Raw genomic sequence first — 19174 nt, forward strand, 5'->3', positions numbered from 1 at the left:
TTCCCTCAGTCTCTATAGTATCCAACTAGTAATCAAGTCTTTAGGCCCCTCTCTATAACATAACATATTACATCTGTGCTCTTTTCTCCACTAAAAAAGTATGACCCTGGTTCAAGATCTCAACACCCTTGGGTAACATACTGGATTGACATAAACACAAATGAATACTTGACTACTCTATATGGCTCCTTATAGGTCTCCTTAATTTAAAGGTCTCTCTTCCATAACACATCCTTCATATGGTTACTAAAATATTCTTCTGAAGATATCAAGCTGACAATGTTATAGTCTTCTTCAAAATTATTCAACAGCTTCCTACCGCTTTTAGGAAAAAATATAAAATCCTCAACCTGATAGCTGAAGTCATCATTAATCTCACTTCAATCTAGTTTCCCCAAAATATTTCACATTATTCTCCTTCACATATTCCAAGTTTTAGCTATAGAAGACTACTAGCTGTTCCTGAAACTTGACACACCATTGCCTGCTTTCACATATTTACTTGAGAAGGCTATCTCCCTATTCTCTCCCCCTCCTGCTTTAAATGTACTCCCTCTTCCTCCTAGTACATCCTACTCATTCTATAGATGAAGAAAATGGCACAAGTGACTTAACAAAGGTCCCTCAGATAGTGAAAGAGAAAATGAGAGAAAAGGGAAAAGATGAGGCTTTAAAAGGAAAAAGGAAAAGGGTGAGGGGTTTGTCTGATATAACAGATCTTAAAATAGAAGCAAATAAGCTAGCTAAATCTTTGTCAAGTTATTAATCAGTCTTTTGATGAAAGCAGAGCTGCCTATTATAAGTACACCATATAGAATTTCCTCTACAGAAAGGAATATGAGCAACAGAACAGCAATTAATAATCATCTGTCCATTATGATTTGGGCTCAACAGTTAAGATTAAAAGAAAACTGTGAAGTCTCAGCTTAATCAGTCTTAATGACAGTCTAATCAGTAATCAGTCTGACTTCAAAGAATGTGATGTGATAACCAGCTTATTACAATTCAAAAGGTACAAATATTCAGTCCTAAATTTCCAGAAGTGATCATTAAAAAAGAAAAATCAAATCCAACTAGATAAATTGAGTCATCTCTTTTAAAAGTTGTAAACAGAAATTGTATAGGAGATAAGGTAATTCAAAATTTAAAAACAACATTCACTCCAAACAAGACAAAAGAATATTTTAAATACTGCACTTTAAAAATTGATTTTAAAATGCACAGTAACTTGCAACTTAGAATATAACAAGACGTCATCTAGGGTTGGTAAATTTTGTCCTAAAATGTCATCTAGTTTTTTCTAATCTCTCTTCAAATCTACCAGATTCACTAAGTAATAAGTTACTTCAAATGAGTAAATTAGGCATGAAAGGAATTAAAACTTTCAAGTCAATATATCACCACCCAGAGCAGCAATAACGCCTGAAGTTCCTGGATAATTTGAATTGTCATTTACACACACACACACACACATCCTCGGCAGTGTGGACTTTTTCCTTCCGCAATACTCTGAAGAACACTGTGCCCAAGTTGTCCTGATAACATCTCCAGCTGTACCCCTTCCCAGCCCCACCATGGAGGTCTCAGGGCACCAGGGTAGAGGCAAAGCGCAAGCCACCCTGGTATGCTTTTCTTGTTATCCCTAACCTCCCCCTTTGTGTTTCCTTGGACATTTCTAGTTAAATCACCTGGTCTTCCTTTGAACATGCCAAATAAAAGAGATTACTATTTTCAGGATTGATAGGCTTATCTAATTCTTTTGCAAAGCTCCTTCTAGTGAAAGCAACAAACCCCAAAAGACTCAAACAATTCTGGGCACAGAAATGAGTAGTGAGAAGATAATGTGTTGCATTATATTTGGGAAATAATACAGTGTTATATGTACAAGGGTTTCTTTTAATTCAAATCTCAGAAGAGCAAATTTTCACTTTTTTTTCTTTCCTTGTAAGGGATGAAGTGAATGTAACAAGGGCTGGTAAGGATATATTTGCCAAAAATCTTACAAATCTAATCAAAAGGCTTTAAATGTGAAAAGGAAGCTGGGGGTGGGGGGGGAGGAGAGGGAAAGAGAGGGAGAGAGAGGAGAGAGGGGAGAGGGAGAGATATCTCAGTCTGGACACCAATGTAGAAGAATAGCAGTAAGGATGCTCAGAAGCTAGCAATAAATCCCACAGCCTCAGCTATCTATACATAACTACACAAAATATAGCTAAAACAAGATGAGCTAGGGATCCTAATGCGAGAAAGCAGATGACCTCATAGGGATCACTGGCACTTGGTGAGATAAGATTCATTATTGAAATATGGCTCTAGAAAGATGTACCTTATTTAAAATAAAGGATACATAAACAGTAGGACAGAAAAGCACTGTGGATAAAGGTGATAAAATCATAAGAAATCCAGGAATCAAGACTCAGAACGAAAGCAATGACGCCATTGTATTAAGAGAGGAATAGATAAGGGTCCAGGAAACACATCACAAGTGTGCCACAAAGGTATGATATAGTTAATAATTTCATCCTTCAAAAGCTAAAGGAACAATAAGGGGAAATACTATTCTCAACAAAGAGGAGTAACTTGGGTGGGTTAGAAATGATACCAACCTTAGGGAGGAAGGAAAATTATCACTCCATCTTATAACTGATTTTTATTGGTAATCTTTTTGTAGTGGAGGGTCTTGCCTCAATGTCATTGGCTGCTGACTGATCAGGATGGAGGCTGCTGAAGGCTGGGGTGGCTGACACAACAATTTCTTAACACAACAATGAAGTTTGCTGTGTTGACTGACTCTTTTTTCACAAAAGATTTCTCTGTAGCATATGATGCTGTGTGATAGCATTTGCAGCCAATCCTCTCAAATTCTGACACTACTTTATCAACTAAGTTTATGTAGTATTCTTCAATACTGTTGTGTCTCAGGGAATAGGGAGGCCCAAGGAGAGGGAGAGACAAGAAATGACCAGTCAATGGTGCGGTGAGAGAACACACACAACATTTATCAATTAAGTTTGCTATCCATCTTAGATGGACATAGTTTGTGATATCCCAAAGCAATTACAATATTAACAAAGATCCCTGATCACAGATTACCCTAATAGATACAATAAAAATGAAAAAGTTAGAAATACCGTGAGAATTACCAAAATGTGACACCTACAACATGAGCATACACTGTTGGAAAAATGGCCCTAACAGACTTGCTTGACACAGGGCTGCCATAAACCTTCAATTTGTTAAAAACAAACAAACAAACAAAAAAAAACAAACACAATATCTGTGAAGTACAACAAAGTGAAGCACAATAAAACAAGGTATGCCTATACTGTTTGGCCTGGGTAAGACACTGGTGACTTACAATGGAGAGCTGTTCAACTGTTATTTTGCTTAGGCTGTCTCTATCAATAAGAATCACTTTAGATTGGAAAGGAAGAGCGAAAACTGGCCAAAAGGGGGCACAAAACCAAGATAAGAAAATAGCAAGATGGGCCTTGGCAATCCCTAGTGAAGCCAAGTCACCTGGCCCAGATGGACTACAACCTTAGGTATTGAAATATATGGTAAATTAAATTCCTGAGCCATCAACCTGCAGGCTGCATGGTTGACACCTCTGGCATAAAGGCTAATACAGTTAGAATGATTTCAAACTAGTTGAATGGCCAGACCCAAACCTGAAAAAAGGTCTTTGCCTCAGGGATCTGTTTGGCCTTACATTGTTTAACATTTTTATAAATGAATTGGATAAACGTATAAATGGTATACAAAGAAAATGTCCCACTGCCATACACGGATCTCCCAAAACTTGAAAAAAAATCTCTTAGTTGACTGCTATTTCTTCAAGCTATCATCTTATTTCTCTTTTCCATAGCCAACCACCTAAAGAGTCACCGACCCTCACTCTTTCAACTTCTTTACCCTCAACCACTTATTTGTTAACTCTTTTCAATCTAGCTTCCAACGTCATGATTCTACAAACTGGTATCTCAAAGATCACCAATGATTTCAGCTATTAAATCAGCTAGCCTTGTCTCCATCCTCATTCATCTTGACTGACCTTGGCATAGCTTTTGCCACTGTCAGTCACCCTTCCTCCTAGACATTACTTCTTCGCCTGGTTCTATAGCACTGTTCTTTTTTCCTTCTGGTCCCATGTCTTCTCAATCACCTTTGCTGAATCATCATCCAGTCCCCACTCTGTGGGATGACCCCCAGAGTTTCATCTGGGCCCTTTTACTTTTACTTCTCTACATCCTATCAATGATCTCATCCAATTTCATGGGTTTCAATTAATATCTTCATGAAAGTCTAAAATGTATACATTGTGCCCTAACTTCCCTCTGAAACTCCAGTCTACTCCCAAATCTATATATTTTACAATACTGTGCAGGCTTGAGATTAGATGACTAATTTAGACTGCTAGAAAGAATACCTGGATGTCTTGCCTATACCTCAAATTCAACATAACTAAAATGGAACTAAGTATCTTCCCAGTTAAATCTCCTGTGTCTGCCAAATTTCCCTATTTCTGCTGAGGGCACCATATTTCTAATCAATCACTTTGACTTTTCCTCATTACTCCTCATATCAATTCAATTCCATTAGCATTTATTAATTGCCTACTATGTGGAAGGTGCTGTGTATCTATTTAATTAGTTGCCATGTCTTGTAGATTCTCCCTTTCTAGCTCCACAAACCAGCCCCTTCTTCTCTCACATTGTCCTAATTAACTCTCACCTGGACCATAATAATTGCTTCCTAAGTGACCTGCCAATTTCCATTTCCAATCCATAATTCATAGAACTGCCAAAATCATCCTCTGAAGGAATAGGTCTGACCATGTCACTCCACTGCTTAAAAGTCTTCTATAATTCCCTATTGCTACTAAGATAAAATATGAAAACCTTAGTCTAGCATTAAAGCTTTCAAAAATGTGGTATCAACCTATCTTTCTAGACATTTCCTATTATTCCCATTCACATACTCTACATTATAGCCAAATGGCTGGTTAATCCTTCCTAAAACTCAATATTCCATCTTATATCGAAGTCTTTGTAAAGGTTTTCTGCCATTCTTGGATTATATTTCTTCCCCTCAGATTCCATAACTTCCTTGAAGGCTCAACTCATAGGTTAACTCTGACAGGAATGTTTTTTCCTATTCTCCCATTTTCAATGCCCTGTCCCCCCTCCAATTATCTTGCATTTAGTTATCTGTGTATATATTGCACCCCCTACTTAAATGTAAGCTCTTAAGAGGAAAGACATTTTTCTCTTTCTTTTTTCCCTCCATTGCCTCCCCAGCATCTAATATGGTGCCTTGAATAGAATAGGTACTGAAGAGATGTTTGTTGAATTAAATGGGATTTAAAATGTATAATAGTGGGATGACAAAATTATTCCCAAGACCACCTCATGCCCTAAAAATTTATAATCCTAGTAAATGGAGGCTAAAATTTTAGGTTTAATTAGATTTTGCAAAGCCCAGATTAAGATGGACAAGTAGTTTTTTCAATTAACTCTTGCAAATCTGGAATGGCTCAAATGATATAAACTCCTTACATGTAGGGATAATTTTATATTTTGTACTTGTATCCCCAGCACCTAGCACACAGTAAGCACCTAATAAATGCTTATTGCTTGACTTGATTGAATAATTTTAATTTCTCAAATTGGCTGACTAAAATATTTCCAAATGAATATTCAAAAAATCTATGATTTCATTGGTGCTGGTTTTCCCAATGCCAAAACAGATCATAAGTGCTCTGTTTCATTTGCTACTTTGCTGTTTCAGTGGTTAAAAAAAATTATCACCTTGTAACCTATGATGTGATATTAAACCTCTCTGAACTTAGGTATGCTGGTCTTCACATGATAGATTCATAGTGTTTTACAATACAATCACTTGGAACTTTTTAGATTGATGAAAAGGGCTCTACTGGAAATAAAATGTGACCAACAACTGGACAAAGGCAAGAAATAATGATGATCTATTTATTCCTGAATTGTATGAAATACTACATACCTAATTCAGAGAAATACAGAAAGACATAAAAATTTAAAAATGAGCGATGTAAAATGAAAATATACACAATGGCGTCAGCAATAAAGAAGTATTTATTAAGCACTTATTATGTACCAGGTACTGTGCTAAACTGTATAAACTAAGCCAATATGAAGGGTAGTAACACTGGTCAAATAAAAGTGGTTAATCACAACACCTACTGCCAAAATTATTTATTCCTTCTTATAATTGCTGATCAAACTTTTCTTGGGGAATAAACTCTGTAAAAAGTTTTAGTAAGGCATCAGGAGATGTTTATTAGGAAGTTATGTTTTCTGTCAAAACCAAATACATCAATAAATGCATTTTTTAAATTTAAGTGAACACTTTAAAAACACTCAAAAATGACATCACTGATTTTTAAAAAATTACTAAATCTACGAAAACATAAAGAAGACTTCTAGAATTAATCAAAACTTTTCAAAATTTATATGGCTTTTCAACAATAAATACATAAAATATTATTTATGAAAAAAATCTTTGTATAGGTAAATTCTCCAAACGTACTGCCACATACACATTTTTAATTTGAACATACCTACCAGTGATAGTTTTGGGCTTTTTTGCCATATATTCCTTCCATTTCCTTGTACTCAGCTGGCTTGGTGGTGGAGCAAGTATACTACTTACACAACAAGGTAAAACAAAGAGTGCTCCAACCTGAAACGACAAAATTCAACATAACGAATATTATTCAAGTGTTCATCCACTAAGAAAACAAAAGATTTATGCCATAATATTTAATTCACTTATTTAGTCAATATTCATTCAGTTGTTACTGTTTATCTTTTCCACCTAGAAAAATAGGCTACAGCATTTCATTTGTTACTGAAATTTGCAGTCTTGGGATTTTCCTAGATCCAAAGTTGTACGTAAAACCTCAGGTAAGAAGTAAAATCAGTTCTAGTGTCTGCAAAATGTGGAGAGACTGTGATTTTTTTTTCCTCAGATTTTTTCAGTCATCCACACCTTTGAAATTACTTTGACTAGAATATTATATTGTGCTATATGCAGAACAACTCTTGAAGATAATCAAGATACTTCAGCCATACTGAGTTAGATGGTAACAGAAAAATAAAACAGGTGCTATGAAATGTGCCAGGACTTCTCATTTATTTCTGAGCATGGTTCATAAGACTATGTTGACCTAACTCCTCACTTTCATCATATGATTAATCACTGGCATTCAAATCTGAGAACTCCAATTTATTTTTAGATGTTTCCTTTCTCTCTATAAATGCCAATCAGGATGCTATTAAGTGTTAAATACAATACACTATAAGAAAATATTTTGGTGAAAATGTCTTGCCTCAAACATCCTACAGGTACAAACTTCTGTAAACACCTTAACAGTAAACTAGTCTCATGGAATTTCAGCTTATTTATTTTTAGGACTTGATATAAAAACATTTTATTTACCCTATACTAATAAGATTGATTACGTGAGATACTCTGCCAGATTTTTACTTTATACTGTATTATAGTTTCTAGAAAGTCTTCAAGTATATTTGAAGCAACAAATAGTGTCTGCTTTCCCCAGCCCAGCATTTCTAAGTACAGACAGGTTCATCACCAGTAGGAAGACTACTTGGTGACAAATTCTTTAGTCATAGCGACTCCTAAAACAAGAAAAATACAAAACAGATCTCAGTCCTGTGTAGCTCCCATTTGCTTTTCATAGGAGGATGGAAGAAAATGCAGCAAAAAGTTCTAAGAACCAAATTTTTTTTAGACCATCAATTAGTCAGCATCTATTATGCATCTTCTGTGTGCTGGCACAGGCACTGTGCTAGGCCTTGAGGATGCAAAAACAAAGTGTTTAATTAATCTCTCCCACTCAAATCTGAAAACTCAAATTTATTTTTAGATATTTTCTTTCTCTATAACTGGCAATTAAGTCTATCAATTAAGGGTTAAATACAGTACTCTTTAATTTAAATTTTTAATTAACAGCTCCCTACCCTAAAGAAACCAGCATTCTAGATACAGTACAAATAAAACATAAATATAAGGGAATAAATCAATAAGGCTTTATGTAGAAGATAGCAGCATTTGATCAAAGGTTGTAAGGCAATAAGGTATTTTAAATAAGTTGGGAAAGCATTCCAGAAATGGGTGACAATCAGAATGAAGAGACATATATATGAGATGGAGTACTGTGTCTGAGCAGCATCAAGAAAGCCAGCGTGGACAGACCTGTAGAGTGAGAGAAGGGGAAGTATACATAACACAAGGTTTGAAAAAAATAATAATAGTAATGATGATGATGATAATTATAACGATTGCTAACACTTATATTGTTGTTGGTCCTTCCTTTTCAAAGAAGACCAACATCCTAAATGAGTGATGTCTTGACTTGCTTGTGAACTGGATTTAAGTGAGGAAGAGTGGCACAAAGTCATCAGCCTCACTCTCTTGCAGTCATCAAAATCCAATGGTGAGACAAAAGTCAAGGTAACTGGCAATGGCCAGAATGGCCATTGGAAGAAATTGTTTTCATCCACCCCTTCTGCAGGAAAAAGTCTTCACATGCTTGGGACAGACATCCCCCTAATTCACTAACAGGTTTGAGGCCTGTCAGCTACCCTCAAGCTGGTTTAGTCTGTCTGCCAAGACAGTTTTACTGGAGTGTGGCCGCTGCACATCCTACAGCTTCTAGGAGCAACAGGTGAGAGTTATGTAGCACTTACTATGTGCCAGGCATCCAGGGGTGGGGAACCTGGGGCCTCAAGGCCACATGTGGCCTCCTAGGTCCTTGGGTGAGGCCTTTTGAATTAGTCCAAGTTTTACAGAACAAACCCTTTTATTAAGGGGATTTATTCTGTGAAGTTTGGATTCAGTCAAAGGGCTGCACTAGAGGACATAGAGGGCCATATGTGGCCTTGAAGCCACAAGTTCCCCACCCCTCTGCTAAGCACTTTATAATTATTATCTCATTTGATTCTCACAACAACCCTGGGAGGTAGGAGCTATTATCTTCATTTTATGGATGAGTAAAAACTGAGGCATATAGAGTTTAGGTGACTTTCCTAGGGTCACACAGCTAATAAGAGTCTCAGGCTAGACTTGAATTCAGGTCTTTCTGCCTCCAGGCTCAGTGTTCTATCCACTGCACCAGCTAGCTGCCTTGGAGCCAAGTGAAGGACATCAAAAGCTGAACAAGGAAATTCATATTTGATTATAAGGCCATCAGGAGCCACCAGAATTTACTGAGTCAGGGGATAATATGATCAAATCTCCACTTGAGGCAAGTCATTCGAGTACCTCTATGGAGGATAGATTGGAATTGGGAAAAGACTTTAAGTAGGAAGATAATTAGGAGATCACTTATAATAATTCAGGTAAGAAATGATGAGAGTCTTAACTAGGGTTTGGAAATGTGAGCAGAGAACAGGATGCACCCAAGAATAAGAAATGATAAAAATTGGCAAATGACTGATCAACACAGAGCGCTGTCTGGAAGGTACTCCCTCTCTCCTCATCTTCACAGCTCTGCAGTCACCTGGTATAGAATGAGGCCTTTCTTGAGCCCTTCAGTCAGAAGCACTCTCATTCTTTATATTACTGTGTATTACTTTTGCATGAATGACTACCCCAGTGTCTTGCACATAAACGGTATATAATAAAGAAAGGGACTTAAACCTTTAAGCTCTGTGACTCATGCCCTGGTTGGTAGCTAAGTACCTCACCTGGCTGCCTGTATCCAGCTGGCTCTAGCCACACTCCATTTTCTACCCTGGCTATCTATCTTCTTGCTATCCATCCTGCCATTGCACACATACTCCTTCCCCTTGTCTGGCTAAGAAACCATAATGAAATCAATACTACCACTCTGCCTAGAAAGAGGATGATGCCAATCTGCTCCTCCCTCAAAGTCTTAGAAGTGCTATCTCCCTCTAAAAGACTCTAAGTTGCCAGAGTGCCGGGATTGTCTCACTCTTCCTTTATGTTTCCCTAGCACTTCTTAGCACCACTTAATGTTACTTTTATTCAAAATAACTTTTATAAAATGAATGCACAACTCTAATCTATTAGAAGAGGTACAAACACTCCTATGAGTCTGAAGCGGATTCTAACACAGGCATTGACAAAATTAGAGAGTAGAAAACAATAGTAGTTCAGTGAAACCATATGGAAATCACAACTGAAAAGTCTATCTTCTTTCCATACCCCCCCATTCTATCTGAGGTAACTGTCACATAAAAGAGAATTTCTATTCCAATGTCATAATACCTAGAAGGGGGAAAAAATGGCCTGACAGTGAGAAAATCAATGCATACTGAAATGACAAAGTGATAAAATGATTTCACTCTCACAAAAATATATAATATAAATTTTCTATATTTCATTTTAAATTGGTCACTTTCACGTACAGAGTGTTTAGAATAAACACAAGCAAAGCTTAGAATACCTAAAAAAATGTATTCATACAACTTGGCCTAGATGGTCTGCAATATCCCTTCCAACCCAAAAATTTTGTAAAAGTACAAAATGCATACAGGGATAGTATGGACCTGAAAACATTTTTAAACAAAACCAGATGAAAAACCAACATATAATCATAACCATCCACACACTTAAAGGTTAAATTTTTTACATAAATTTTTATACCTTGCCACAGAGAGATGAAATCTGTTCCAACAGCAACTTGGAATTGTCCTTTGTATTGTTTCTTGTCAATCCTCTGTATTTAGCTGTTAAAGTCATAGTGAAGCATAAGTTTTATTGCCTTTAAAAATTTTTTTCATAGGAATATCTCCTCAGTATTTAAAAAAATTCCATAAATTCATGAATATTGCTTTCAAAGGAATCTCCACTAAGCAGAGAAAAATATTTGTTTCTTTTTGGAATTATTAAAAACTGATGAAGAAACAGCACTATTGTATATAAAGGTTATTATCAAAGATTTCTATAGATGATACACATGAAAGTAATATTTATTATTGACATAAGCAGCTTAAAACTATTTCTTTGGGCCAAATCTTCATTTTCATCTCACTACATACTAAAGCAACAGAAAGAATGCTAGATCCAGATCCCCAAGCACCAAGTTTAAATCTATGATCTGCTACTTACTAGCTGTGTGACTTTGGGCAAGTCACTTAACCACTCTAGACTTTTCCTCTGTAAAAGAGGTGGGAGGAAGGCGGTTTGTAGTGAATGCCTGATGAGGTCCCATCCAGCTCTAAATCTGTAATTCTATGATCTCTTTCATGCAATGGGAACAAGAAAAGGTAAATTAAAAATATGTACTATATATGGCTATGTGTTTACAAAATAGAATTTACAACTTTAAAATTCAACAAATACTTCAATCCATATATATAGCTTAGTTGGCCAACATGCCGCAGGCTTCCAAAGTTGTTTTATGATTTCAGTATCTCCTTCTTCCCACTACTAGCTTTTCTACATTTTCCTGAGCTTCTGGAACTTTCTCAGAATCTTGGCTCTGCTACCTTCTGCTTATCTGTGTGACCTTGAGTAAGCTATTCTGTCTCTTAAACGTCATTCTCCTCAATAAAAACGAGATAATAATATTTGAATTAACCAGCTCATTGTTACTGCAACAGAAGTACTCTGTGTACCTTAAAGAACTATATGAATATGGGCTGCTATTATTTTGGAGGATCAGATGGCTAAATATCACAATGTGGGAGAGATCTAGGATAAGTTGTTCAAAATAGAATTTATAACCTTGAACAAGTTAGTTACAATGAGTCTAATACTCTAGGAAAAAATGGAGAGAAGCAGGTTAGGCTATAGATGAGTGTACCCACATAGCTCTTAGACATTCACTCTAGCTAAACTGGCAGCTGTCAAGCTTGGTGCACTTAACTCATCTTATAGTACTTGATTCATATACACACACTGATACACATATGTTGGTGTATGTGTGTGTATATTCACAATGTTTTCATATACATAAAAATTATGTGTATATATGTATGTACGCATGTATGTATATGTATAGATGAAAGAAATTATCTGGAGTTAGGGTCATGACCATGAGCACAAAGAAAGAAATGGATGCAACACACTTCTTGAAGGTAGAATCAACAAGACATAGGACTTGATTGGCAATAAATTCTAATATAATAATGATACTGCAATACGTGTATATATAACTGTTCATTATATACACACATGTATTCAGTCCCTGATAGATATGAATACAAAAGATTCTTATTTTCAAGGAATAGGAAAATAATAAGTCAAGTGCACAAATAACTATGATGCAAGATATATAACAAAAGACATAAGAACGGTATAAATGAGACTGTGTTAAGAGGTGGAAGAATCATTTCTAGAAATGGCATTTAACCTGGACCTTAAAGGATGCATATAATTTTAACAGGCAGACAAGACAGTGTATGTTATAGGTGTAGGAAACAACATGAGGAACAAGTACAGTACACTGCAGAAAACACAATTAAAAAGAAGCTCTGTGTACTCCAAGCAAGACAAAACATAGGGAAGTAACAAGAAATAAAAATGGAAAGGAAAGCTGAGGGGCCAGAATATGAAAGGCTTTGATTATGAGGCTAATGGGATTAGACTTTATCTTATAGACACCTGAAATATCTAGAAGCTTCTGGAGCAGGGAAATGGTGACATAACTAATGCAACATGCCTCAATGGCCAATTGATTCTCCTTCCACAAAATCTCTTGCATCCATCCATCCATCCCTTTCTTAGCCCTCAAATGGCCACCACTCTAGTCTCAGATCTTATTACTTTTCACCTGTGCTATGTAGTAGCCTAACTGTCCCTTCTCCAACCCATCCCCACTCAGCTACTAAAATAACACTCTCCAGTATGAGTTAGATCATGTTACTTCCTGCTCAAGAGCTCCAGGCGTTCCCTCTTGTCTCTAGGACAAATTGCAATTTAGGATTTAAAGGCCTTTACAATTTTGCCTAAGCTTATATTTCCAAGTTTGTTACACATTACTCACCATCAGGAACTTAATGAGCTAACCAAACTTGCCTTCTTGTTATTCTCTATATGCAACATTCTACCTTCTATCTCCACAACTCACAGATTTTCCCCAGTACCTGTTATGTATACTCCTAAACTCCACCATTAGACTCCCTAGCTCAGTGCTCAGCACCACCTCTTAATATAAGACATTTTCTGATCCCCACAGTAGGTAGTGCCTTCCTCTAAAAATGACCACGTGCTTTTTTTATATATATCTTATTTAAACTTATTTGCACCTACATTGCTTCCCCAAATAGAATGTAAGCTCCTTTAAGGGAGAATGCCGCTTTTCATCTCTATATCCTGAGCAATGAGCACAGTTCCTGGCCTATAATAACCACTACATAAATGCCTGTTGACTGATCAATCTCGTGATAGAATACAGGTAGATTGGAGAGGGGAATAGCTAGAGACAGGGAGAATGGTGAGGAGGCTTTTACAACAATCTAAGGGAGTGGACTGAAGTTGGTGGCAGTGGAAATGAAAAAGGATGAGTTATCGTACTAAGGAAGAAATTAACACCTGCTAAATAATTAGATGTAAGAAACGAGAGAGAAATTAAGAATGACCTAGTTTTCAACACTAGGTAACTAAAAAATTGGCAGCATCTGTAACAGAAACAGAGTCAGGAGAGAGTGAAAATTTGGAGAAGATTAATATTGTTTCAGACATGGTGAATCAGACTACCAACAGACCAGGGAAGTACAAGAAGATAGTAAAAGAGCAACTACGGACAAAGAGAAGCATGGTGGGTGATTAGATCATATTAGACAGGTAGGTTTATTTCTGTCTTGAAGTATAGAAGGAACGGACTAACAGCAAATTAAAGACAACAATTAGTCCAAGAGGAAGCCCTCCATAAATTAAACCTCTAACAAGAGCCCACACTAAAGCCCACTGAGGCAAACAGAAGACTTAGAGACAACTATCTTCAATGATTTGAAGGGCTGTCCTATGGCAGAGGAATCAGATCGTTTGCCTCCGAGACAGAACTACAACGGTTTGGACAACCACGGTTTGTACAATGGTTTGAACAATAGTTCAAAATAGAAAAAAAAAACTTCCTAATAATGAGAGTTAACCAAAAGGGGCAAAGGACGTACTACCTAAGGAACAAGTGAGTTTCCCCTTTATTATAACTCTCCCAGTTAAAGCTGTATGACTGTTTGTTAGGAGTGCTGTGGAGGGGATTCTTAGCAATAGCATACTTATTTTCCATTGTATTAGTTGAGCAGGATAGTGACATAACAGGATAGTCCCTTCAGTCAACAAGATTTCTATAAATGAAACAAAAGCTATGGACAAGAATCACATAGGATGAGAAGGCATAAATGGGTCCATCCTGTTGAAAAGCATATCAACATCAATGAGAGCACAGATCCATTGAAGTATACAGAACAGGACCAAAAACAACAGAAATTTATGGACCATACAGGGCTGCTCTGAGAATTAAACACAGTAATATAACACCTTACAAACTATATAGAACCATATAAATATGAATTATTAGAATTAATGGTAATTATAATATAGGAAACTTGTTTAAATGGATCAGGTTGTGTTTGTCCCTCGTTTTCGAAGAGGACCATGACATCAGGGAAATGATGACATGACTTGCAGCTGACTTTGATCTGAGTGAGGGAGGGCTGTGGAATGTCACCAGCCTCGCTTTCTCCTCCAGAGCCATCTCATCCAGTGACCTGATATTCATCAGGATGACTAGAGATGACCCAGGATGCAATGGGAGACCCTGGCCCTTTTAAGCTCAGGCCTTTTCATGTACTCACTTAAGAGTAAAGTAACACCCACTCAGTGAATAGGCCTCTTTAAGTAATAAGTCAAGAGATGGCCCCATGAATTAGAAAAAAAGGAAAAAAAATCAAGCTGGGAGGGGAAGACCCTCAGGGTGGCTGTCCCAAAGAGAAACAGTTACCACTGACATTACCTCTAAGCCAGGAGGGCCCAAAATGCAGCCAATAAGTGGAGCTTGGGCAGGGACCTATTCATGAACTTCAGAGTGAACTGCATTTAAGATTTTGGGGAGGGAAGGAAGGAAGGGAGGGAGGAAGGAAGAAGCAAGGAGGGAAGGAAAGAAGGAAGAAAGGAATCTAGCCAGTAAATCCCAAGTTAAGTGGGCAGCTTCTAGCCATCAAATTTTGATTTGTAAAAGATGTGTACAGAAGGAAGCAAGAATAGGTAATACAGGAAGAGTTTTTAAAATGTAGCCTAGTCCTATAAAAATACTCTAGCACCAAGAAGTGCTAAATTGTAAGTCTAACATGGAATGTCAGACAAAAAAGTTTTTAAAAACTATGCTAGAGAAAAGAGAAGGCTCAAAAAAAGAAATACGCCTCCTGCTCTAGGAAGATGATAAAGAATAGTGGACAAAAAGAAGAACTACTCAACTTTTATTTTGCTTGTTTTCTCTGCCAAGAAAAATGGACCTTAGATTTGGAAGGATAGGACAAAAATCACTAAATAAAGAATCAGAGATTCTGCTATAGCAGAAGGTAAAGGACTGAACTTTATTTGGAATAAAAATAAAACACAGAAGCACGAACTTTAGAACGTGTTCAAAAAAGTAGCTTTGAAATATAATGGAATGAAATAATTTCTGACTTTACTGCCAAAGATAATCATAAAGATAATATGATCTTTGATAACAAACATAAGCAAATTGCTATAACCATACTTCTTGAGGCTGTTGGGTCATGCAGTGAATACAGTGCTGGACTTGGAGCTGGGAAAACCTAACTTCAAATCTTCTCAGACATTTAATTAGTTGTGTGACACTAACAATCATCTGCCTCAGCTTCCTCACCTGTAAAATAGTGAGAACAGCACCCACTTGCCAGGATTGTTGTAAAGAACTATATAAATGCTTGCTGTTATTATTATTCCAGGTAGCAATGTTTTGATGACATGGGCAAACACTGTACCAAACTGTCCAATTTACAGTACATGTGGATTAATTTTACTGAATTCTTGAGTCAAAAGTTTAGTTCCAAGGGAAAGGTAACGAAAGTGAGCCCTGTTTAAAGTACATATGATAAACTACTGTGCCAAGAACACTTCTATTTTGCAAAAATGCCACCAGAATCATTGAAAGGCTTAGATATCACAGGTACCAAAGAAAGAACAGCAATGGTATCTGGACTGCAATGGTATCAAGAAAATATTCTATTCAAAAGATGTAAACAAAGAAGCTCCACCAATAACTAAAAGGATAATGGAGCTTAGGGAAGCAAATACTCTTCTGTAACAAGAGATTCTTTGACACTTTCTGAACCACCTGCACTGAAAAGGTAGGTTTTGAAAATCAACACTTTTCATGCCACTAGAAACTGATGGGAGTTTTTCTGTTTTTTAAGTATTTGAAATCCCCAACTCATTTAGAATTTAGGGCTTATTTTCCTAAAGAAATCATGTTTAAAATGAAGATTCTAATTCTAGCAAGATTGGGAAAATGGGGCCATCAAGATTTTCTACCACTAGTTCCTCTAAAAGGATTTAATCAAATGATATATGCTTTTTTGGCCACCCATGAAACTACAGTGTGCTTTCGGTGCTTATTTTGAGCTCCTGAAATTTCCCTTTATCTGCTTTTCAAAGTTTGCAGTTCCTTCATAAAGGAAAAAAGGCTTTCAGTTCAGAGTCAGAGATAAAATAGGTAAAATACAAATGTACAATTGAGGTTAACATTTCAGTTACTATTTCAATTAATGACTTTCAGCTGAAAATATAATCAGCCAAACAGTCCTGGCTATGAAGTCATAATAACTGTGTTCCAATCATGGTTCTCTTCCTTACTACTTGTGAGACCTTAAACAAGTCACCATCCCTCTCTATGCCTCAGTTTTTTAATCTGTAACATGAGGGGAGTGGACTAGATCATCTCTGAAGTCCCATCTAGGGTTAAATCTCTATTACTATGATTGGTTATCACTTCTTTATCTGGTTTGATAGGGGTAAAGGAGTGAAGAATACATTCAGGCACCACACATAAATCTTACCGCAACATGGCTTATTTCTAAGAAGAGTAACATTCAATGTTTGAATAAAACGTTGTCATTAAAGTTTGCAAATGAAAGGATACAATTCAAATTCAATTTCGGACATATAGTACGATGGGAGATCTGACAATGACACCATCTGCATGAACTCTAAAACAGGGCCATAATAATGAAAGACCTAAAAAAAAAGACACTACAATTAATTTTTAAGTTGTAAAAATTTTACTTAAGCAAAAATAATAGAATAACGATTTAATATCTTAAAATATTTTTATCATCAAGACTATAATCTGTTTTCATGAAAACTATGAGGCACAATATATGCTGTGTTGGGCATCAGAAAAGGTAAACTTCAGTTTCCACACTTTACAATAGTAAACTAATAATGAAATTTTTCATTTTGAAAATTCTCCAAATCTGACACTGTTGACAAAATTTAAAATATCTTCAAATACAAATGTATTTTAAAACCTGCTGCCAATACTAAGAATAAGCAAGTATTAAGATATATTTCAGCATAAGTGGATATAATAACAATAATAATATTAATACAGCATAAGATATAAAACAGCTTAAGTGGATTCAATGAACTGAAATTTTTAGCATCAAAAAAGATGAAATTCATAGTAATTCATGATTATTAAAGGATATATTTCAGGTACGTATTTACTTTGAAGTCATGTAACATGAAAAAACAGCCCAGTAATTGTTTCAAAAACAGCAACAACAAACTTTTGATTTAGACATTTTAACAGAATATAAATGGAACCATTATCTCCATTATTTACAGAGACAGAATGGTACAGTGGATAGTGATCCACCTGGAATCAGCAAGACCAAAATTCAGGTCCTGCCTCTGACAATGACTAGCCGTATGACTCTGGGCAAGCCATCTGACCCTTCTGTGCCATAGGTAACCCTCTAAAGCTTACTTACAAAATCCTAAGATAGGTAGGGTTGTGATTTTTCCCCGAGGAAAGCAGAGATTTATATATACTCAAATACCTACAGTAAAGTCTTTTTTGAGTTCTCATCTTGCTCTTTCACTGAGGCAAGATTTAAGGTCATAAGCTTGATTAAAGAGTAGCATACATTATCATCACCCGCAAATTCTTAGCTCCATGTGGAATTAACCAGATGTTATATAAGAAGAGAAGCAATCTCTGTTGTAATATAGAGGATGACTAGAGAACACAGTTCAGGCTTCACTTCTAATTTAGACACGGTATGACTGAAATGGGATGTGTTAATGTTATCTGAAAAGAAGTCACATTCATCAACTGTTAGAGTGTCATAAAATATTTCATCACAGAAGGAAAGATAAATTGTTCACTGAAACAAACCAGGATTGTACTTCGTAGGCATATACAGGCTGGGTCTTAAGAGTTGCCTGGGGAAAATGAAAAGTGACTTGTGAACACAAGTATGTATTAGAGGGAGGAACTGAACTAACATTTTCCTGAACCCAAACTCTATATTCTATCCACCCACCCATACTCACACTCACACATGCATGCACACAACATAAATAAAAGACACATAAACATAGTACACAGACATATAGAACACTATGTATCATTTTAAAGGCATTCTGAATTTTAAAAATAGAAATTTCCTGTGTTAATATTTCAACTATGAAGAAGCAATATAATTTAATTATATAGTTTTAAGCCATCAAGACCAAAATAACTAATTTTTAGGACATATATTAAAAACGGTAAGAATAGTTTCAAACAAATTTAACAAGAAAAGACAGCAGTCAACTACTATCTAGCTGAGAAAAGATCAAACATATGACTCACCTCTGGCAATATATTCCTATCCTTTGATTTTGCTGCCTCCTTGGCAGAGAAAGAAGTATTTAAATAAGATGTGTTATGAATTTTTGGTGAGATTCCTCTTAGACTAAATTCTGGAAACTTAACTTCAGATCCAAACTAAAAAAAGAAAAAAAACAAACATTCAACTCACTTTTGAATGTTATAAATTAGGTATCAAAGGTCAAGATTCAGGTGTGTCTTGTATACAGTAGACATTTAATATTAAATTGAATTATCAGAACATGTAAGTACAAGATATGTGAAATTTACCATTACATGTAAATGTAGTTTTATGATTCTATA

At 36.0% G+C, this 19174-nt stretch overlaps 1 protein-coding gene across 1 annotated transcript in view; it reads right to left on the reverse strand.

The window, feature by feature from the left end:
- LOC118833850 (MDM2 binding protein) overlaps nt 1-19174 on the reverse strand; it is an 82196-nt gene that overhangs the window by 51140 nt on the left and 11882 nt on the right. The window contains exons 8-11 of the mRNA XM_036741265.1: nt 18854-18988; nt 17135-17229; nt 10669-10741; nt 6600-6717 (exon numbers count right to left, since the gene is read on the reverse strand). Of these exons, the coding sequence (XP_036597160.1) occupies nt 6600-6717; nt 10669-10741; nt 17135-17229; nt 18854-18988 (421 nt within the window). The remainder of the gene's footprint in view (nt 1-6599; nt 6718-10668; nt 10742-17134; nt 17230-18853; nt 18989-19174) is intronic.

Source organism: Trichosurus vulpecula, chromosome 1 (assembly GCF_011100635.1).
Source record: "Trichosurus vulpecula isolate mTriVul1 chromosome 1, mTriVul1.pri, whole genome shotgun sequence".
NCBI classification, from domain to species: Eukaryota; Metazoa; Chordata; class Mammalia; order Diprotodontia; family Phalangeridae; genus Trichosurus; species Trichosurus vulpecula.